This window comes from Pelophylax lessonae (genome assembly GCF_965119305.1).
Source record: "Pelophylax lessonae genome assembly, chromosome: 2".
NCBI classification, from domain to species: domain Eukaryota; kingdom Metazoa; phylum Chordata; class Amphibia; order Anura; family Ranidae; genus Pelophylax; species Pelophylax lessonae.
Window position 1 is genome coordinate 716,539,370 of NC_138769.1, and position 24,265 is coordinate 716,563,634.

The window sequence follows — 24,265 nt, forward strand, 5'->3', positions numbered from 1 at the left end:
AAATCAAAGCGTTTCCCTGGAAAGCCCAACCCTGCACTTGAGAAAAACTCAAGATTTTTAAGCTCTAGCAGGAAGAAGCCAGGACTTTTCCAGGGACCATTGATCGTTTCCAAGGACAAACCAAAGCATGTCCCTGGAAATCCCTGCTCTTGATAAAAACTCAGATTTCTAAGCTCTAGCAGGAAGAAGCAGGTACTTTTCCAGGGACCATTGATCATTTCCAAGGACAAACCAAAGTGTGTCCCTGGAAAACCCAACCCTCCATTATATAAAAAGTCATATTTTCCAGGATGTAGCAGGGAGAAGCGGGGACTTTTCCAGGGACGGGGGGATCAGTAGTGGGGTACTCACGTATCTCCTCAGCTTCTTCTCGGGGGGAGACTTTCGGAGCCATCCGCAGTAGACGACTTCTCCTTCACTCATCCTGCCTGATAAGAAAGGGAGCCTTGTGTCAGATCTGTCATCCAGCATGAGAGGGGTGCAGTTGTCAGCGTAGTGCCATGGGGGGGGGGATGACAGAGGGTCCCCTGTGTATAGGACACACAGTACCCTCACTGTGCTCGGCTCATCACCCCCAACATCCCGTCCCTCGCTCCCTTCTCTGCTCTCAGCCAGCAGGAAACTGCCACTGTCTGTGTCTCTCTGTGTTTCCCAAGCAGCTAGCCGGCTGGCCACACCCTTTCTCCAGGAGTGGGCGTGGCCTGAGCTGGGCTTTAATACCCTGTGCTGACTGCACTGCTCTATAGAAGGTGACAGGAGAGTTGGGAAGTCGCAGCGTTACATTGTTGCAAAGATTTCTTCCCCATTTCCACACAAGATGATTCTTTTATATTTATAAACAAATCAGGAGGTTGTGGAATACAGGATGATGTGCGGCGCCTCTGAAAAGAGATCTGCGTTGCGATCGCTCGTTCTCACACTGCCGCGACTTTGAATCCGACATCCCAGCGCAAATTCACCGCGGCCGGCGTCCTACTTCTTCATTCACCGCCTAGGCGATTCGAATCGCCGCAATTTCAAATTGAGGAAAAATGTGGGCACGCGTTTGGGATGTCATTACTTCTTAATGGAATCCACATTCCTGCTGCAATTTGGCAGCACGATAAATCGCACTGCAATTGCGGCAAAATCGTAACGCACGACGCTGTCGCACAAAGGAAGCTCCTGTTCCGGTCGCAAGTTGCGATTTGCCACAATTGCAAACCATTTATCTCAGCACAATCATTACTTCCTAATAGCAGTGCAATTTATCAAAAACAATTGGGGTGCCATTAGAAGTAATGATTGTGGTGAGATAAATGGCGCTGCAATTGTGGCAAATCGCAACAAGCGACCGGAACAGGAGCTTCTTTTGTGCAACAGCGTTGTACGTTGCGATTTGCCGCGATTGCAGTGCGATTTATTGGCACAATTGGGGTGCCATTAGGAAGTAATGATTGTCCCGAGATGAATGGCGCTGCAACCATGGCCAATTGCAACACGCGACAAGAACAGGATCTCCTTTTGTTCGACAGCGTCGTGCGTTGTGATTTGCCGCAATAGCAGTGCGATTTAACGCCACGATTGAGGTGCCATTGCGGCAAATCACAACGCACGACGCTGTCACACAGAAGAAGCTCCTGTTCCGGTCGCGTGTTGCGATTTGCCACAATTGCAGCGCCATTTATCTCGGCACAATCATTACTTCCTAATGGCACCCCAATTGTGGCGATAAATCGCACCATAATCGTGGCAAATCGCAACGGACAACACTGTTGCACAAAAGAAGCTCCTGTTTCTGTGGCATGTTGCAATTTGCCACGATTGCAGCGCCATTTATCTCGGGACAATCATGCCACAATCATTACTTCCTAAAGGCTTCCCAATCACAGCAATAAATCGCACTGCAATCGCGGCAAATCGCAGCGTACAACGCTGTCGCACAAAAGAAGCTCCTGTTCCGGTCGCATGTTGCGATTTGCCACAATTGCAGCGCCATTTATCGCGGCACAAACATTACCTCCTAATGGCATCCCAATCGTGGGAATAAATCGCACTGCAATTGTGGCAAATCGCAATGCTGTCGCACAGAAGAAACTTCTGTCATGCTGTGCCACGATTGCAGCGCCATTTATCGCAGCACAATCATTACTTCCTAATGGCACCCCAATAGTGGCGATAAATCGCACTGCAAATCGCAACGGACAACACTGTCGCACAAAAGAAGCTCCTGTTCCTGTCGCATGTTGTGATTTGCCACGATTGCAGCGCCATTTTTCTCGGGAAAATCATAACTTCCTAATGATGCCCCAATTGTGGCAATAAATCGCACTGCAGTTGCAGCAAATCGCAACGCACAACGCTGTCGCACAGAAGAAGCTCCTGTTCCGGTCACATGTTGTGATTTGCCATGATTGCAGCGCCATTTTTCTCTGCACAATCATTACTTCCTAATGGAACCTCAATAGTGGTGATAAATCGCACTGCAATCGCGGCAAATCGCAACGCACAACGCGGTCGCATAAAGGAAGCTCCTGTTCCGGTCACGCGTTGCGATTTGCCATGATTGCAGCGCCATTTATCGCAGCACAATCATTACTTCCTAAAGGCTTCCCAATAGTAGTGATAAATCACACTGCAATTGCAGCAAATCGCAATGCACAACGCTGTCGCACAGAAGAAGCTCCTGTCGCGCTTTGCCACGATTGCAGTGCCATTAATGGCGCGACAATCACGGCACAATCATTACTTCCTAATGGCACCCCAATTGTGGAGATAAATCGCACAGAATGGTGGCAAATTGCGCGCTCGCAGCTGAGCGATTGCAATGCTGTTAAGAAGTATTGGCATCGCAAACGCATTCCACGTTTTGGAATCGCGGCAATTCCACCTGTGATTCAAATTGCCTAGGTGCGAATGGAGCCTAACAGAAGTCCAACGCAACGCTCCTAAACGCAGGAGCAAAACGCTTTATCGCGGTCGCAACCAGAGATGGTCATAAGTGCTCATTAATGGTTCAGTCACTGGGCGAGACCGGAAAACATTTCCCAACTGAAAACCTCACACACTTAATTTATTTATTGAATATCCAATGAAAATTTGTAAATTTGATTGTTGCCAATTAAACGATCGGATCAATAAGGGGATGATGGCCAATATCACATTCTTGGGCTTGCTTTGATGTTGTCCTAAAGCTAAAAAGGGAGCTTTGGCGGTCTCTGGTGGTCAATGTTGGTACTACAACTGTCACTTGGGAAGCCTAGACGTTCAGGACAGACAAGAGGAGCCTGAACATATGACAGATAGGAGGCTACTGAGTACTTTTACCCCCTTCCTGCCCAGGCCAATTTTCAGCTTTCAGCGCTGTCACATTTTGAATGACAATTGCACGGTCATGCTACACTGTACCCATATGAAATTTTTATCATTTTTTTTTCACATAAAATAGTTTTCTTTTGCTGGTATTTAACCACTTTAAGACTAGAAAGGTTTTGCCCCCTTCCTGACCAGGTCATATTTTGAGATTCAGCACTGCGTTACTTTACCGGACAATTGCGCGGTCGTGCAACGCTGTACCCAAATAAAATTGATGTCCTTTTTTCCCACAAACAGAGCTTTCTTTTGGTGGTATTTGATCACCTCTGCCATTTTTATTTTTTGTGCTATAAACAAAAAAAGAGCGACAATTTTGAAAAAAAAAAAAAAAAGAAAAAAACAATATTTTTCACATCCTGCTATATAACATTTCCCAAAAAAAAATGTAAAAATCAAAATGTTTTTCATAATTTTAGGCCAATTTGTTTTCTGCTACATTTTTTTTTTTTAACCAAAATCGCAATAAGCGATTGGTTTGATTGGTTTGCGCAAAAGTTATCGCGTCTACTAACTACGGGAAAGATTTATGTCATTTTTGTGTTTTTTTTTTTTTATTTTTTTATTACTAGTAATGGTGGCGATCTGTGTTTTTTTGACATTGCGGCGGACAGATCGGACCCCCTAACTGACATTTTTGACACTTTTGGGGGGAACAGTGACATTACTACAGTAATCAGAGCTAAAAAAATATGCCATTACTGTAATAATGACACTGGCTGGGAAGGGGTTAACCCTGTGGGTGATCAAGGGGTTAAATGTGAGCCTAGGGGAGTGACTCTAACTGTATGGGGGGCTTCTGAAATGACTATAGAGACATGTGATCCTATATAGAAGGATCACAGGGGCTCTATGATCATTCCAGGGAGACGAACGGTCAGCTGTGTTTACAACAGCTGACTGTTCTCTCTCAGCGGGGAGCGATCGCGGGTGTCAGGTGTGACACACGCATCGGCTCACCCCCCTTCCACCAACCAAACAACGTATCCATACGTTGTTTTGCCTGTACCCTACCGCCGTATATATATATAGTAAGCGGTCAGCAAGTGGTTAATCACCGCTGGTTTATTTATTTTTGCTAAATAAACGAAAAAAGACCGACATTTTTGAAAAAAAAAAAAAAATAAATTTTGCAAAGTTTGTTAAAAATGTTTGCAAACAGGTAATTTTTTTCGCCTTCACTGGTGGGCACTGATAGGTGGCAGTGATTGGCAGCACTGGTGGGCACTGATTGGCAGCACTGATGGGCACTGATTGGCAGCACTGGTGGGCACTGATGGGACTGCACTGATTTGCTGTACTCTCTCCAAGTGTTTTGCTAAATGATAAAAACTTTTTTGTAAGTATAATCATGCCTTAACCACTTAAGCCCCGGAAGATTTTACCCCCTTCCTGACCAGGGGGTATTTTGCGATTCGGCACTGCGTGACTTTAACGGACAATTGCGCGGTCGTGCGACGCTGTACCTAAACGAATTTGACGTCCTTTTTTTCCCACAAACAGAGCTTTCTTTTGGTGGTATTTGATCACCTGTGCGATTTTTTGATCACGCGCTATAAACAAAAAAAGAGCGTCAATTTTGCAAAAATAACAATATTTTTCACATTTTTTTTATATGAAATTCCCCCCCCAAAAAAAAAGTAAAAATCAAAATTTTTTAAAATTTTCGGCCAATTTGTTTTATGCTACATATGTTTGGTAAAAAAAAATCGCAAAAAGCGTATTTTGATTGGTTTGCGCAAAAGTTATCGCGTTTACTAACAAAGGGAAAGATTTTTGTCATTTTTGTTGTTTTTTTTTTTAACGCGTAATGGCGGCGATCTGCGATTTTTTTTGCGGTACTGCGACATTGGGGCGGACAGATCGGACCCTTGACTGACATTTGTGACACTTTTGGGGTTACCAGTGACATTTCTACAGTAATCAGTGCTATACATATGCACTGTTACTGTAAAAATACACTGGTTGTGAAGGGGTTAACTTTATTTGGGAGGAAGGGGCTGTGTGTGTCCCTAGGGGCGTGCTTTCTACTGTGATTGGCTGTGGCTTGAGCTGTAAGGACACTGATCAACGGATCTACATACTAGATCCATTTTATCAGTGTCTTTACAGCGAGGAGAATGACAGGCAGCTTGTTTACACAAGCTTCCTGACATTCTCCCTCTCCCCCGCCGATCGCCGAGTGACCAGCGGACATCGGGTCCGCTGGTCACACGCGCGGGGGGGGTCCGTGACCACGCGGGAGCGCGCCTCCGGGGGCGCGCTCTCGCTCCCTAGACCCTCACAAGCTAGTGACGTAGCCCTACGTCACTTTGCCTGTGAGGGGCTGACTGCCGACGTAGATCGGCGTTAGGCAGTCGGCAAGTGGTTAAAGCGGAGTTCCACCCATTTTTAATAGGTTGGATTACATAGATGTATGTAATCCCCTTTAAAACGACTTTTACCAATGGAAACTTTTTTTTTTTTTTGCTAGTAAATACCTTAATTTCTGCTTTATTCCTCCTCTCCTCACTTCCGGGTCCGATCGGCGATGACGTCATTCGGCAATTCGCAGTGTGTGCTGGGATGTATTCCATGCCAGAAATCTTGCAGTATTACCCAGGAGCTGAGCTGTACTGTGTGTATTCAGGCCGTGGCCTGCCCCGCCTCCGCCCCGCCTCCTCTCAGTGAGTTGTACTGTATGCATTGTATTCAGGCCGTTCTCTGCCCCGCCTCCTCTCAGTGAGAGAGGACTGAAAGCATTATATCCTCACTGAGCTCACTGAGAGGAGGCGGGGCAGAGCACGTCCTGAATACAATGCATACAGTACAACTCACTGAGAGGAGGCGGGGCGGAGGCGGGGCAGGCCACGGCCTGAATACACACAGTACAGCTCAGCTCCTGGGTGATACTGCGAGATTTCTGGCATGGAATACATCCCAGCACACACTGCGAATCGCTGAATGACGTCATCGCCGATCGGACCCGGAAGTGAGGAGAGGAGGAATAAAGCAGAAATTAAGGTATTTACTAGCAAAAAAAAAAAAGTTTCCATTGGTAAAAGTCGTTTTAAAGGGGATTACATAGATCTAAAGTTACGAAAATGGGTGGAACTCCACTTTAAGGCAAAACTTGTTAGTCTATATTTCTATACATGATGTATGTGTACTGATTACGTTACCTTTTCCTATGTAGAACTATTATTTTTTTATGGCAAAAAGCTCCTGAAGAAGTGCGGTTGGTGCGAAACATGTTGAGCTAAAGCCATACCCCAGCTACTGGACACACTACCCTACTGTTGATTACCCCTTGACATCTTCATACAAGAATCCTCCATTATAGGTCCTCGTTCAATGCAGATTATGGGTGTGCTTACCCAACACTGAGGTTGATGGTCCATTGAAGTGGTGGGAGAATGATATAGTTCTCAAAACTTATATGTTTTACCGATTATTTTGTTTTTATTGACAATATAATAAAAATGTATATTTTAGATAAATCTGGTCTCTTGTGAGATTGTGTGGTTCCACCAAAGTCCATTTTTCTCTGCACTTTCAATATATTACAGGATTGCACTGATAATCAGTTCCCTGATTATCAATGCCGATGTCCCAAAAGCGGATTATAGTCTCTATCTTTCTCTCCTCACGCTGCCAGAAGAAAAGAAAAGCGATAACCGGCTTGTGTTTACATCCTGTGATAAGCTGTCATTGGACACAGGTGATCACGTGGCAAAGGGCTACGTGATCACGTTTTTTTTTTTGCTATTTGTGTCCCACTGCGGAGATTTTCCTTCACTTCCTGTTCAATGGCCGCAACAGGAAGTGGGAAGAAATCCCTGCAAATGAAGGGAATTCCTTGGGGACCCCGAGGTCACCAGAACTAGTGTCCCTATTGGAAGATTTTCCCTCTATTACTTTTCCGGGGACAACCCAAAATGTGGGATTTGCTTTTACTTTCAATAATAATGGTAAATAGGACAAATCCGTTTTTTTTTTTAATTTAAATGCCAATATACTGTTCCTAATAAAATACAAAATGTTTAAAAAAAGGTCACTTTTGGGTCTGGGAGACATTAACCAATTTTGGACCGGAAGGATTCGCCCCCTTAATGACCAGGCCATTTTTTGCCATTCGGCACTGCATTACTTTAAGGCTCCATTCACACTACCGCGACTTAAGTCGTCTGACAAGTCGCGGTCCCTCGCGGTCCATGCAGTGCTACAGGACCCGTTCTAATAGGAGCGACACAAGTCGCTCCGACTTAGAAAAAGGGTCCTTTACTACTTCGGGGCGACCTCGGAGCGACTTGCATAGACATTCATTATATGAAGTCCATGCAAGTCGCGGTGCACGTGACTTCACAGGTCGCCCCCGAAGTCGTGCCGCTGCATGCGGTCTGACAATTGCGCAGTCGCGCGACGCTGTACCTAAATAAAATGGATGTCCTTTTTTTCCCCCACAAATAGAGCTTTCTTTTGCGGCGATTTTACGCTCGCTCATCCATGTCTTTATGGACCTTGCTTAGTGCACTGGTGCACAATCATGTTGGAATAGGAATGGGCCATCCCCAAACTGTTCCCACAAAGTTGGGAGCATGAAATTATCCAAAATGTCTTGGTATTCTGACGCCTTAAGAGTTCCCTTCACTGGAACGAAGGGGCCAAGCCCAACCCCTGAAAAGCAACCCCAAACCATAACACCCCCTCAACCGATTTTAACCAGTGCACAAAGCAAGGTCCATAAAGACATGGATGAGCGAATTTGGGGTGGAGGAACTTGGTTGGCCTGCACAGAGTCCTGACCTCAACCCAATAGAACACCTTCGGGATGAATTACAGCACAGACTGCGAGCCAGACCTTCTCGTCCAACATCAGTGCCTGACCTCACAAATGCGTTTCTGGAAGAATGGTCAAACATTCCCATAGACACACTGCTAAACCTTATGGACAGCCTTCCCAGAAGAGTTGAAGCTGTTATATCTGCAGAGGGTGGGCCAACTCAATGTTGAACCCTACGGACTAAGACTGGGATGCCATTAAAGTTCATGTCTGTGTAAAGGCAGGCGTCCCAATACTTTTGGTAATATAGCGTATGTACAGACCCTAAAAAGGACCGGTCACATTCTCAGGGCCAACCCTAGAAGGCAATCCTAGCGACCTGGGAGATAACTGCCCCCTTGTCAGCCCCGTCCTTCAAGGAACACCAGCAACAGGGTTACTTTTGAGCCCATTTACTCCTCTGCGGTGCATTAATGTGAATTGCTTTGTAGGCAGCTCATCGAAACGAATGGGTTGCCAACGCACCCTGACATACTGAAAATCAGAAGTGACCGCAACACACTACCAAATACACTCACCGGCCACTTTATTAGGGACACCTTTCCAATTGCTTGGCAACACAAATTTCTAATCAGCCAATCACATGGCAGAAACTTAATGAGTTTAGGTATCTAGACATGGTGAAGATGACTTGCTAAAGTTCAAACGGAACATCAGAATGGGGAAGAAAGGGGATTTAAGTAATTTTGAACGTGGCATGGTTGTTGGTGCCAGACGGGCTGGTCTGAGCATTTCAAAAACTGCTGATCTGTTAGGATTTTCACACACAACCATCTCTCGGGTTTACAGAGAATGGTGGGAAAAAGAGAAAATATCCAGTGAGCGGCAGTTATGTGAAGGAAAATGCCTTGTTGAGGTCAGAGGAGAATGGGCAGACTGGTTTGAGATGATAGAAAGGCAACAGTAACTAAAATAACCATTCGTTCCAACCAAGGTATGCAGAATACCATCTCTGAACGCACAACACATTTAAGATGGGCTACAGCAGCAGAAGACCACACCGGGTGCCACTCCTGTCAGCTAAGAACAGGAAACCGAGGCTACAATTCGCACCAAATCACCAAAATTGGACAATAGAAGATCGGAAAAACGTTGCCTGGTCTGATGAGTCTCGATTTCAGCTGCGACATTCAGATGGTGGGGTTAGAATTTGGCGTAAACAACATGAAAGCATGGATCCATCCTGCCTTGTATCAACGGTTCAGGCTGGTGGTGGTGTAATGGTGTGGGGGATGTCTTATTGCTAAACATTGGGCACCTTAGTACCAACTGAGCAACGGAGCCATGGCCTACCTGAGTATTGTGGCTGACCATGTCCATCCCTCTATGACTACAGTGTCCCCATCTACTGATGGCTCCTTCCAGCTGGATAATGCACCATGTCACAAAGCTCCAATCATCTCACCACTGGTTTCTTCACCATGACAATGAGGTCACTGTCCTCCAATGGCCTCCACACTCACCAGATCAGGTCACTGTACTCCAATGGCCTCCACACTCACCAGATCAGGTCACTGTACTCCAATGGCCTCCACACTCACCAGATCAGGTCACTGTACTCCAATGGCCTCCACACTCACCAGATCAGGTCACTTTACTCCAATGGCCTCCACACTCACCACATCTCATCCAATAGAGCACCTTTGGGATGTGGTGGAATCATGGATGTGCGGCCGACAAATCTGCAGCAACTGCGTGATGCTATCATGTCAGTATGGAGCAAAATCTCTGAGGAATGTTTCCAACATCTTGTTGAATTTAGGCCATAAAGAATGAAGGCAGTTCTGAAGGCAAAAGGGGGTCCAACCCAGTACTAGCAAGGGGGACCTAAAACGTTGGCCGGTGAGTGTATGTGTTGCCTTGCTGCATTTAAAATGAATAACACCGTAATGCAGTAATGAACGTTACCATGACTTGTTGGTGGAAATGTGGCCTAAAGGTACTTTTTCAAGTTTTTAAAGAAGCCCTGAAGCTGTGTTAGCTGTAGTGGTTTTCCTTATGTTATTGTACTGCTTTTTATTTCAACAACCTGGCGTGCAGTTAATTCCATGTCTACAGAGACTCGTATGAACGATCGTAGTTGTTGGCATCAGGTCAAGGCCCGTTTTGGACAGTCAAACCCATCAAAAGTCTGAAACAGTAGGGTTATACTGCCACCTACACAAGGAATTGGACACTGGCAAACAGAAAACTGTAGGCCAGCCCTGGGTCTGAAACGGTGTCCTTCAATGGAGTCCAAGAGAACAATAGATTGCAGGAAATCAAGGTGGGAGACAACTGTGAACAAAGCCCAACACTGGGCACCAGGATTAAATGAGCATGTCGCCTTTGGGTCCGGATCTCGGTTCAAGTAGATGACTTTACAGGAAAGTCTGCACTCGTAATGGTCTCCAATGGACAGCCATGACTAAAGCCTGGCGGCCGAAACACGTTGGCGGTTTTACAGCTGTTATACGTGTTTTTGCAAGGGCATTGTTGGATGGCCTTCCGAGTGCCGACTTCTCCTCTTGTGGTTTGTGTTAACTGAGGCAGCCTGTAGGTCTGAGCACAGGCAGGACTGGGATATGAGAAGGTGGAAGTGCCTCTAAATAGTGATCGACCGATTATTGGCAAAGCCGATATATCGAGGGCTGATATGCACTTTCCCCGATATATCGGAATCGGCCCTGGAGGTTACCGATATTTCGGGATAGTGCTGTACCGGAGTGATGCCTGCAGATAGAGGCATCACCCCAGTACCGGCGTCCATAGCCGATGGTCGGCTGACTTGTAATGACAACCGATGTGGCTGAGAAGCCGCTCGGCTGTCATTACAAGGAGCGGGAAGGGACTCTCCCCCCCTCCCACCGCCTTCAGCGGCTCGCCCGGTCTCCAGTCCCAACGGGAGACCCGGGCATTCTACCTGCATGGCCGCCGAAGAGAAGACCCGATCAAAGCCGCAGTCGGCTCTGATTGGGTCTCCAAGTAAAACCTGGAAGTGATGACATCTCTTCCGGGTACTGGCACCAAATTAAAAAAATTTACAGCATTCAAAACAGCCAAACTTGGTGTTTTGAATGCTTTTAAGTGCAGAGGAGGGGATTGGGGTCTTTTAGACCCCCAGATCCCTCCACAACTGTGCCTGTCAAGTGCAAAAATAAAAAAATACATTTTTTTTTTTTAAATGTACAAAAATATCGGCCGATACCGATATTCAATGGCCAAAATATCGGTAACGAAAATCCGATATCGGTCGATCACTACCTCTGAACCTGTATTAATTTGACAACCCTGGCTGATGCCTGAACAAAGATGTTTCCGTCTTTCTGGAGATGGGGCCAGCCTCACAGTTTGGGAGTCTCCATATTTGGTGCTGCATGGAAATATCACCCTTCAGTACCACCAACAGTTTCTGTTACAAGCATGTACAAAACACATTTGTGGTTTTTAATTATTCAGCAGACATGGAATAAATAAGCCGCTTCGTTCCTGAAATGCTCTTAAGTCGGAAAGCAAAGCGAAACAACCGGCTCCTAATTAGCCGGGATTTAATGCATTCTATAGAAAAGAAAGTCAATTACATGTTATCACACATTACAGTGCGGCAGATAAAGAGACGCGGCTCGCCCACAAGAGAACCTTTCCCACGGCGTGATAAAGAAAATGGGATGGAGGGACTCCGCCCCAAAATGAAACCAGGTTCTGTTTAGTAGGCATGGGCTGGCATTAACCACTTCTATACCCGGGCACTTTCACCCCCTTCCTGCCCAGGCCAATTTTTAGCTTTTAGCACTGTTGCATTTTGAATGACGCATGCACGGTCATGCAATACTGTACCTAAACCAAATTTATGTCATTTTCTTCCCACAAATAGAGCTTTTCTTTGGTGGCATTTGATCACTGCAAGGTTTTTTCTTTTTTGCTACACAAATAAAAAAAAAACAGAGAAGTTTTAAAAAAAAAAAAAAGTTTTTTTGTTTATGTAAAATTTTGTAAATAGATACGTTTTTTCCTGCACTGGTGAGCACTGATGAGGCCGCACTGACAGGCACTGATGAGGAGGCACTGATGGGGTAGCACTGATGGACATTGATATTTGGCACTAATATTTGGCACTGATAGGTATCACTGATATGCAGCATTGGTGGGCACTGATGGGCAATAATGGGCACTGGTGGGCGGCACTGATAGATGGCAATGATAGGCACTGGTGGGTGGCACTGATAGATGGCAATGATGGGCACTGGTGGGTGGCACTGATAGATGGCAATGATGGGCACTGGTGGGCGGCACTGATAGATGGCAATGATGGGCACTGGTGGGTGGCACTGATAGATGGCAATGATGGGCACTGGTGGGTGGCACTGATAGATGGCAATGATGGGCACTGGTGGGCGGCACTGATAGATGGCAATGATGGGCACTGGTGGGCGGCACTGATAGATGGCAATCATAGGCATCTCTGATGAGGAGGGCACTGAAAGGGTCCCTGAGCCCTGGTGGCCATGGGTGGGCAATCCTGGTGGCTCTAGTGGCATCCCTCAAGGGTCTGCACTGGTAATCAATGCTCTGATTACCAGCTCAGACCCCCCCCCTCCCCTGTCAGGAGAGCCACCAATCGGCTCTCCTCTACTCGTGCCTGTCAGGCACGAACTGAGGAGAGCTGATCAACGGCTCTTCCTGTTTACTATGTGAACAGCTGTGATTGGACAACGCTGGTCACATGGTAAAGAGCCTACGTCATAGGCTCTTTACTGGGATCGGAAACTGCGGTGTGTCAGAGTGACACGCCGCATCACTGATCGCCTCTCTGCGCGCCCCCCCCAGGCCAGTCAGGATAGAGCAACCACTTCCCAGCCAACATTTTTCTATATGGCGGGCGGGAAGTTGTTAAACAGCAGTTAAAAAAAAAGACGTTTTCTATTTCTTTTAATGTTAAAGTGGTTGTTAACCCTTCAATATACCCAGTGAAGTGACTGGCCTCAGGTGATACACAAAAATTAAACAAATCCTTCTACATAAGTTATACCTGTTTATCTGCAGTCTTCTCTTCTCTACATCCGTTCAAAGTGCTGAATTCTATGTTGTATTTAAAGTGGCTGAAAACCTCAGACATGAAATATGAACAAAAAAAAGTAAATAAAATAACACAAAACATTAGGCTATTACCTCTTTTTATGACCAGATGTCATTGATTCCCAGGACAATTTTAGCAGAGCATATGAGCTGGTTAACGTTAGAATAACTCTGTGACTAATTTGTATACTGAAAAAAAAAAAAAAAAAAATTAAGCTTTCATTTTTATTTTTTCATTTTTTTAAAAAGGCATGCTTTTCATTTTTTATTTTATTGTACAAACCCTGCTTGGTTTTTCTTTCATATAGGCTGAAAAAACAGAACAAAACATTGATGATCCACTCTGCACAGTAGACAGGCCAGTAGAAGGCCACTGAAAAAGTAGAAGGGCTTACAACCTAGGGATCTTAGGATTTCTAGGAGGAAAAGTTTGTCTTAACTAACAGAAACTTTGACAATAGAAAAGGATCCAGAAATAGGGAAAATTAAGGGGGAAAAGAAAGCAAGAATGTGAAAGAAAGAGTGGGGTCATGAGGAGAGGAGAAGAGAGAGCGAGAGAGAGAGCGAGAGAGAGAGCGAGAGAGAGAGCGAGAGAGCGAGAGAGAGACTGCATGCAAGGAAGAGCTACACGGAGAAATGTTTACAACCATTATACATGTGAGGAGCATTTCATGTGAAAGGGTTTACCGAAACGTTCAACTGTGAAAGGGATCACCGAAACGATCACCTCTGAAAGGGTTTACCGAAAACTATCAACTGTGAAAGGGATCACCAAAACAACCTCCTGTGAAAGGGGCCACCGAAACGATCACCTGTGAAAGGGATCACCGAAACGATCACCTGTGAAAGGGATCACCGAAACGATCACCTGTGAAAGGGATCACCGAAACGATCAACTGTGAAAGGGATCACCGAAATGATCACCTCTGAAAGGGTTTACCGAAAACTATCAACTGTAAAAGGGATCACCGAAACGACCACCTGTGAAAGGGATCACTGAAACGACCACCTGTGAAAGGGATCACCGAAAACGATCACCTGTGAAAGGGATCACCGAAATGATCAACTGTGAAAGGGATCACTGAAACAATCAACTGTGAAAGGGATCACCGAAACGATCAACTGTGAAAGGGATCACCGAAACGATCACCTGTGAAAGGGATCACTGAAATGATCACCTGTGAAAGGAATCACCGAAACGATCACCTGTGAAAGGGATCACCGAAACGATCACCTGTGAAAGGGATCACCGAAACGATCACCTGTGAAAGGGATCACCGAAACGATCACCTGTGAAAGGGATCACCGAAACGATCACCTGTGAATGGGATCACCGAAACGATCACCTGTGAAAGGGTTTACCGAAACGATTAACTGTGAAAGGGATCACCGAAACGATCACCTGTGAAAGGGTTTACCAAAAACTATCAACTGTGAAAGGGATCACCGAAACAACCTCCTGTGAAAGGGGCCACCGAAACTATCACCTGTGAAAAGTGTCACTGAAATGGTCACCATTGTAAGGGGTCAATGCAATGACCACCAACACAAGTGGGAACTATAATTTTAATGGTCTGCATTTCTTACTTGGCCTTTTTTTATTTTTGTTTAATAGGATTATTACCTAATAAGGTTGAGAAAGGCTGTTCTAGACCGTGGGAAAACCGGAGCACCCTACAAACCCATTGAGGCATGGTTTGGCTATGAAACGTTGGGTTGTGCCTGACAATGACCTCCTGTAAAAGGGACCAGCGAAACAATCTCCTGTAAAAGGGGCCAACAAAACGACCTCCTTTGAAAGGGGCCAACAAAACGACCTCCTGTGAAAGGGGCCTGTAAAACGACCACTTGTGAAAGGGGCCATCGAAACAACCATCTGTGAAAGAGGTCTGCGAAACGACCACCTGTGAAAGGGGCCACCGAAACGACCACCTGTGAAAGGGGCCACCGAAACGACCACCAGTGAAAGGGGCCACCGAAACGACCACCGGTGAAAGGGGTCACTGAAAGAACCACTGGTGAAAGGGGCCATTGAAATGACCACCAGTGAAAGGGGCCACTGAAACGACCACCGGTAAAAGGGGCTATTCCAATACAATGGTGAACTACAATTTTAATGGTCCTCATTCCTTTTTTGGCCTTGTTTTATTATTTGTTTAATAGGATTATTACTTATAAGGTTGAGAAAGGTTGTTTTAGACCGTGGAAAAACTGGACCACCCAGACAAACCCACTTAGACATGGTTTGGTTATTATGAAACGTTGGGTTGTGCCTGACATGAGCTGCCATTTTGGAATCCCATCAAGGTTTTGTTGGGATCATCCAGGCAATATTAAGCCAAAGTAAAGGTTAAGTAGTAGACATGAAGCATTTTATCTGAATTCATCGGATAACAGAGGTAGAATGTGGTAGGAAGCATAGCTCAGACAGATGTGACACATCACTCAGGAATCAGAGTCTGGATCCCGCTGGCCACTATAGAAGGACAATGGATATGGTGTAGGTGTAATGGTCAGGTGTCCACAAAGCTTCTAGTGCAGTCTGGCAGGAAAATTACAGACATCCGAGTTCCAATGTTTGTCCATCTCCTAAGCTTCACTTTCAATTGGATTGTTCATTGATTAGCAGGAGGACACTTTTGGACAGGGCAGAGCCATAATCTTTGGGTTAGTCGATGGGGCCCCAGAGAGTTGAAGCCTGCAATCAATTCAAACCAACTCCTATCAGATATGAAACCTCAGACAGGTCCCTATTCAGCATGGACTGGGATTCGCTCTTCATTACCATTAGTAGGGTCTTGGTACTTGGTTTAGGTTATTATAGGATTTACATTGTGCAGCCTCCTGGGTGGGAACAGCAAATTCACCAAAATAAACAGGATATGAGAGAAGATAAAAGTCTATCTAAAGCCAAATCTTTAATCTCTAGCTCTACAGCGGGGAGGAGGTAAAACTTGTCAGGTTGGTATTTAGGTCTCTTTTAGGGAAAATGAATGTTTTATATTTGTTCCGGTGCCCAATGTAACCAAAACTTAACCACTTTACCACCGGAGGATTTTGCGGTGTTACGTCTGGGCCACTTTTTGCGATCCGGCACTGTGCGACTTTAACTGACAATTGCGCGGTCATGCAACGCCGTACCCAAACAAAATTTACGTCCTCTTTTTCCCCACAAACAGAGCTTTCTTTTGGTGGTATTTGATCACCTGTGCGATTTTATTTTTTGCGCTATAAACAAAAAAAGAGCGACACTTTTGAAAAAATAACAATATTTTTCACATTTTTTTTATATGAAATTCCCCCTCAAAAAATGTAAAAATCAAACTTTTTTTATCATTTTAGGCCAATTTGTTTTCTGCTACATATTTTTGGTAAAAAATCGCAGTAAGCATATTTTGATTGGTTTGCGCAAAAGTTATTGCGTTTACTAACTAAGGGAAATATTTCTGTCATTTTTGGTGTTTTTTTTTTTTAACGAGTAATGGCGGCGATCTGCGATTTTTTTTGCGGGACTGCGACATTGCGGCGGACAGATCGGACCCTTGACTGACATTTTTGACACTTTTGGGGGTACCAGTGACATTACTGCAGTAATCAGTGCTATACATATGCACTGTTACTGTAAAAATGACACTGGCAGGGAAGGGGTTAATTTTATTGGAGAGGGAGGGGTTAATGTATGCCTGGTGCTTACTGACGTGTGTGGGGGGAGGTGACTGAGTGACACAGGGACAGATCGCAGGTTCAGCTATGCTGAGCCCTGCAATCTGACCCTGCCTGTCACTTAGGAGATCCACCCGCTTTGTTTACACAAGCGGGCGGATCTCCACACTCGATTCCCCGACGATCGGGGAAGAGCGGCGGTGATTAACCGCCTCTCCTCCCCTGGCCAGATTCCCGCTGTAACTGAATACAGCGGGAGCGAGCCTGCGGCGGCGCGCGTGCCGCCGAGAGAGGGGAATGTCTGGCGACGTAGGTCTACGTCGCCAGACGTTATCGAGCCACTTTGCCGCAGTAGAGGCTCAGTGAGCAGCGGTAAAGTGGTGAAATCCAAAACAGAAATACAGAACAGGATAGAGGGGAAATCCTCCAATCTGCTTATATCTTGTCTTCTTTGTCCCCCTCCCAGTTGAAGGAACTGGAAACCAAGAAGTGAAAGGGGCAGGCCAGGGACAATCAGGCTAGAAAGGAAAGAGCTAAAGGACAGCCTCTATCGGACTTGTTTGAACGTCTACAGCCCATCATGAGAAGCTCACAGTGTGCAGTGAAATCAGAGTAAGCCTTTTCGGTGCAGTAGAGGAGCCGGTACAAATGTGCAGGACTAATGGGAAGGCTGGAGTTCAGCTTTAATGGCTTTATTAAACTGTTTGCATCTTTATGCCGCTCTGCAGCTACCAATTGAGCACATAATACATTGTAGAACCACATGGAAGATTCTTAAATGCACCGTGCAGCGAAGCTCACGCTCCCCTTTGGGGAGCTTTTGCTTTGACTCAGCATTAGGCGTGTTGGACCTCTGCGTAGAGACCACTGCTTCCAAACAGAGAACAATAGTGGACATGTAAGACTGAAGCATTTATACACTTTATTACCAAAAGCATTGGGACGCCTGCCTTTACATGCACATGAACTTTAATGGCATCCCAGTCTTAGTCTGTTAGAGGTCACTATTGATGAATGTTTGACCATTCTTCCAGAAGCACACTCATGAGGGCAGGCACTCATGTTGGACGAGAAGGCCTGGCTCGCAGTCTCCGCTCTAATTCATCCCAAAGGTGTTCTATTGGGTTGAGGTCAGGACTCTGTGCAGGCCAGTCGAGTTCCTCCACCAAAAACAAATTTATTCATTGGCCCACCAAGGATGGTGCACAGGATGACGGACACTCTTACCCTGGACCACCAAGGATGGTGCACAGGATGACGGGCACTCTTACCCTGGCCCACCAAGGATGGTGCACAGGATGATGGACACTCTTACCCTGGCCCACCAAGGATGGTGCACAGGATGACTGACACTCTTACCCTGGACCACCCAGGATGGTGAACAGGATGACGGACACTCTTACCCTGGCCCACCAAGGTTGGCGCACAGGATGACGGACACTCTTACCCTGGACCACCAAGGATGGTGCACAGGATGACGGGCACTCTTACCCTGGACCACCAAGGATGGTGCACAGGATGACGGGCACTCTTACCCTGGACCACCCAGGATAGTGCACAGGATGACGGACACTCTTACCCTGGACCACCCAGGATGGTGCACAGGATGACGGACACTCTTACCCTGGACCACCCAGGATGGTGAACAGGATGACGGACACTCTTACCCTGGCCCACCAAGGTTGGCGCACAGGATGACGGACACTCTTACCCTGGCCCACCAAGGTTGGCGCACAGGATGACGGACACTCTTACCCTGGCCCACCAAGGATGGTGCACAGGATGACAGACACTCTTACCCTGGCCCACCAAGGATGGTGCACAGGATGACGGACACTCTTACCCTGGCCCACCAAGGATGGTGCACAGGATGACGGACACTCTTACCCTGGCCCACCAAGGATGGTGCACAGGATGACAGACACTCTTACCCTGGACCACCCAGGATGGTGCACAGGATGACGGACACTCTTACCTTGGACTACCCAGGATGGTGCACAGGATGACGGACACTCTTACCCTGGACCACCCAGGATGGTGCACAGGATGACGGACACTCTTACCCTGGACCACCCAGGATGGTGCACAGGATGACGGACACTCTTACCTTGGACTACCCAGGATGGTGCACAGGATGACGGACACTCTTACCCTGGACCACCCAGGATGGTGCACAGGATGACGGACACTCTTACCCTGGACCACCCAGGATGGTGAACAGGATGACGGACACTCTTACCCTGGCCCACCAAGGTTGGCGCACAGGATGACGGACACTCTTACCCTGGCCCACCAAGGTTGGAGCACAGGATGACGGACACTCTTACCCTGGCCCACCAAGGATGGTGCACAGGATGACAGACACTCTTACCCTGGCCCACCAAGGATGGTGCACAGGATGACGGACACTCTTACCCTGGACCACCAAGGATGGTGCACAGGATGACGGACACTCTTACCCTGGCCCACCAAGGATGGTGCACAGGATGACGGGCACTCTTACCCTGGACCACCAAGGATGGTGCACAGGATGACGGGCACTCTTACCCTGGACCACCAAGGATGGTGCACAGGATGACGGACACTCTTACCCTGGACCACCCAGGATGGTGCACAGGATGACGGACACTCTTACCCTGGACCACCCAGGATGGTGCACAGGATGACGGACACTCTTACCCTGGCCCACCAAGGATGGCGCACAGGATGACAGACACTCTTACCCTGGCCCACCAAGGATGGTGCACAGGATGACGGGCACTCTTACCCTGGACCACCAAGGATGGTGCACAGGATGACGGGCACTCTTACCCTGGACCACCAAGGATGGTGCACAGGATGACGGACACTCTTACCCTGGACCACCCAGGATGGTGCACAGGATGACGGACACTCTTACCCTGGACCACCCAGGATGGTGCACAGGATGACGGACACTCTTACCCTGGCCCACCAAGGATGGCGCACAGGATGACAGACACTCTTACCCTGGCCCACCAAGGATGGTGCACAGGATGACGGACACTCTTACCCTGGAGCACCCAGGATGGTACCCACCTACCATTTGTAATCTTGAACCGATGTGAGTGTTTTATTACATCTCAATAAATGTACTAAAGTCTACACTTAGAGGCGCCTCTTTTCTATTTTTATGACCTCAATTACTGACCCCTTTATTTCTACTGTTGGGATTACAGTAGGCTGGAAGGCAAGCAGGTATTTTTTTTTTACCAGTATGAACAAACAGCAACCACCGTTTGAAGCTGTTTGTTTTTCTTCTGGCATCAGAAATTTGTTGTCAGAAGCTGTCCAAGCCCAGACCACAAGACACAGGAAACCAGTGACCTATGGCGTGCGAAGAAAACCAACCAGCGCTACCCAAAGCTGGAGGCCTTGGAGTTTCTCAGCAGCGCTGGCAAAAGAGCTGACCAGTGGTGGTTTCCAGAGTGTGGCCTCCGTGACAGTCAGGGTGGACAGTTTTTGTGTAAAAGTGTAAAATGCCTTTAAAGCGGTATTAAACCCAAAAGCAAACATTTATTATTATTACAGCTTACTAATTCTTAGATGGGATGGCCGCATTAGTTTTCTTTTTTAGACTTTCTTTTTTCCATTTTCATCTGGTGATCTGGCCAGTACGTTTTTCAAAAGCACAAACTCTCCATTAGAATGTATCAGTTTACATGGATGAGACAAACCATTTAACACTGACAGGGGTGCTTACAATGATCAGCTTTTATTGATGTATGTAAAATCCTTTATCCCAAAAGGAAAAAACGGTTTGCTGTAACTGATTATAAATGTATTCACTGGTTCTGGTTCCTTTTGGACGGTTTTGTGAATAGACTGTATGGCTATCTAAATCTATGCATCTAGCAGCAAAGGGGAGTTAATCATCTCCCTATGTGGGGTCTCCCTGTATTTTCCATAGTGATCATTGATGGCAATTATTATGTTATGCCCCCTCTGCGGGTAACTGTGGCATTGCGGTAATCTGGATGTGTGGTTTGCCATCCGTCTATTTTACTTTCTGGGTGCGGATGATGAGCCTTTGGTGTTCGATTCCCGTGTTGTACTGCGGTGATTTGTCCACTCTCCCTTGCTCTGAGGCGGCTGTAGTGTGTAATGGCGGACACCGTGACGCTGTTTCCGGAGTGAAGTGAGCCAGCATCCGGCGGATGTGACGCCGGGGACACTTCCGGGTCACGGTACCCAGCGGAAGATTTCTGGATCACGGACGCCGAAAACTTTTGGCGGGTAATACCGCTTATAAGGGTACACATCATCCAGACAGGCAGGCTACGCCATCAGCGGAGACATACAGGGGGTAAAGCTCCGTACACACGTACCGATTGTCGGCCGTAAATATTCGGCCGACGACCGATCGGCCGATTGTAGGCTTGTTAGTATGATGCTTCCAACAGCCGACAGAGCATTTTCGGCCGAACAGAATCTGTCGTGCAGGCATTAAAATTTTTGTTGGCCAACACCAGAACGGCCGATTGTTCGCCAGTCAGTACAGAATTCGGGCCGACAGACAGCAGATTAGCAAGACTGGGCATGCTCAGAAAAGAAAAAAGACAAGGAAAGTCAACCAGAACATGACATCACTTCTGCAGTCGGCTGTTGTTGGCCGACAAAATTCATGTGCAGTCTTTTGCAGTTTTTAGCAGACAGGACAGCCCTGGACAAAAGACGGCCAATCGTTCGGCCGATGATCAGTACGTGTGTACGGGGCTTAAGTCATCTATTAATGGGGGGTGCTCCACGAGAGACCTGCTTAATACCTGGTAGATAATGAGGCCTTTTTTCTTCTATGCTTTAAGGCACAGGTGTCAAACACAAGGCCCGCGGGCCGAATGCGGCCCCCTAGGCCATTTCATGTGGCCCTCGCACCTCTCCTGCAGCTGCGGCCCCTTCCTTGTCTCTCTGCCCCCACCTTGTCTCAGTAGTCGGCAGCAGAGAGGAGAGAACTCCTTTTCCAGATCCAGCACTTCTCTGTGCAGCTGCAGAAAGGCTCATCTTTTCCCAACCCCCACCCCCTTCTCAGCAGTCAGCAGCAGAGAGGAGAGCAGAACTCCTCCTACAGACTCTGTGCAGCCGCAACACCACCTTGCCTCTGCCTCCCCTGGTCTCAGCATTCAGCAGACTCTGGAAGCTGGCTCCAGCCCTCCTGGTTCTCCTCCAGACCCTAAACTTCTTCCCAGATCCAACCACATCTTCTTCCTGGCAACAGCACAAGGTAAGGGGGTGCATTGTGGTGTAAGGAAGGGTGGGTGACTCTGGACTTCTGATGGTGGGGGGGGCTCTTGACATCTCATGTAAGGGTGTAAGGGGCCGTAGGGTCCTCTGGACATCTAATCTTAGAGATACAACCGGCACTTTGAGGACAACCATAATGCTGATGCGGCCCACGATGAAATTGACACCCCTGCTTTAAGGCAATAATCTCCCCAGTGTGCATAAGGACACCCAGGACCATCGCATATAGCGCTTCCAGTCCATATTATTTTGAGAAGACTTGGATACCTGGGTATACCATACTATATATAGGATTACCTGCCCAAAACATTTCATACTAATATAAAGGTAAATTACCCCCTCTCTTGTTGCTATAATAGATGCATATAGTCCCAATTGAAATCTATGCCCTTATAAATGTTTTTACTTATATCTTTTGAACCAGGAAACCGCATGTGTTTTCTCCTATGATGGTGTCCGAATGGCCAGATATTAGTGCCTCCCTGGACCTATATGTTGCAATGAAGTGAACATAACAAGTGTATTGCCAATAACATAGTAGATGCACTAACACGTCTCATAAAACCTCAATCGGGATATATGGTCCCTGTCTACTAGACAATTATCATCAATTCTTGTAAACTCTGTCCGGACTATTGGTCTGCATCAACTTGGGTCAGTATGCAACACATGTTCTATTAGTATAGTGACTAGATTATTTTTTTATGCTGTATATGCCACAGTGTTAAATGTATATTACATAATGTGTACATTATATATATATATATATATATATAAATACTTATTGAAATTTTCTCATACCACCTATAGAACACTAGCTGGTTCTCTGGTCTCTGATTAAGCCCTGAAGAAGCGAAGTCAAGCGAAACGCGTTGGCTGCACAGGGACCATATCCATCCTTCTGACTGAGACTTTACCATCTGGTTACCTACTCCGTGTTCCATTTTAAAATATATGTGGTATATGTATATGTGTGTCTTTCAAGTCATGTTTTCGTGCCCTTTTATCAATCATAGTTAATAAAATGTGTTTTAAACTTACCATTGTGTGGCGTTGAGTCAATTGACCCTCTCATTTGAGCCTAAAAAGCCCCAATTTTGTCTATATTTTGTTTTGTTGTGAACTGATTATAAAGCATTAATTGGAGATTGGCTTCAATTTGTTAGCGTTCTTAAATTTTCTAGTACATTTAACACCCCCACCTGTATACTGACAATGCTGCTATCCAAAGGTCCCCCTGTGCTCCTTCATCCAGAGTGGGGGGGGGGTGCTCTAATACAGGTGGTGTGTTACTGGCCAGATCACCAGGTGAAAACCAAGGGGGGAAAAAGCCTAAAAAAAGAAAAATAATGCAACCATCTAATGATTGGTAATCTGCAATATATTAAATTTTTGGTTTTGGGTTTAACCACTGTAGCCCCGCTCACTGTGCCTCTACTGCGGCACAGTGGCTCGTTCCCGTCCAGCGACGTAGAATTACGTCGCTGGACTCCTCCTCTTGTGGGCGGCGCTCGTGCGCCGCCGGAGGCTCGCTCCCGCTGTATTCAGTCACAGCGGGAGTCGGGCCAGGGGAGGAGCAGCGGCGATCACCGCTGCTCTTCCCCGATCGTTGGGGAATCGAGTTTGGAGATCCGCCCGCTTCTGTAAACAAAGCGGGCGGATCTCCTAAGTGACAGACAGGGTCAGATTGCAGGGTTCAGCATAGCTGAACCTGTGATCTGTCCTTGTGTCACTCAGTCACCTCCCCCCCACACACGTCAGTAAGCACCAGGCATACATTAACCCCTCCCTCTCCAATACAGTTAACCCCTTCCCTGCCAGTGTCATTATTACAGTAACAGTGCATATATATAGCACTGATTATTGCAGTAATGTCACTGGTACCCCCAAAAGTGTCAAAAATATCAGTCAAGGGTCCGATCTGTCTGCCGCAATGTCGCAGTCCCGCAAAAAAAAAAATCGCAGATCGCCGCCATTACTCGTTAAAAAAAAAAAACCACCAAAAATGACAGAAATCTTTCCCTTAGTTAGTAAACGCAATAACTTTTGCACAAACCAATCAAAATACGCTTATTGTGATTTTTTTTTACCAAACATATGTAGCAGAAAACAAAT

General features: G+C 46.6%; 1 protein-coding gene across 1 annotated transcript in view; it reads right to left on the reverse strand.

The window, feature by feature from the left end:
• Positions 1-447, reverse strand: part of GAB2 (GRB2 associated binding protein 2) — a 329,003-nt gene extending 328,556 nt beyond the window's left edge. Inside the window, exon 1 of the mRNA XM_082245287.1 lies at positions 352-447. Within this exon, the coding sequence (XP_082101413.1) occupies positions 352-423 (72 nt within the window). The 5' untranslated portion in view covers positions 424-447. The remainder of the gene's footprint in view (positions 1-351) is intronic.
• Positions 448-24,265: the final 23,818 nt, after the last annotated feature.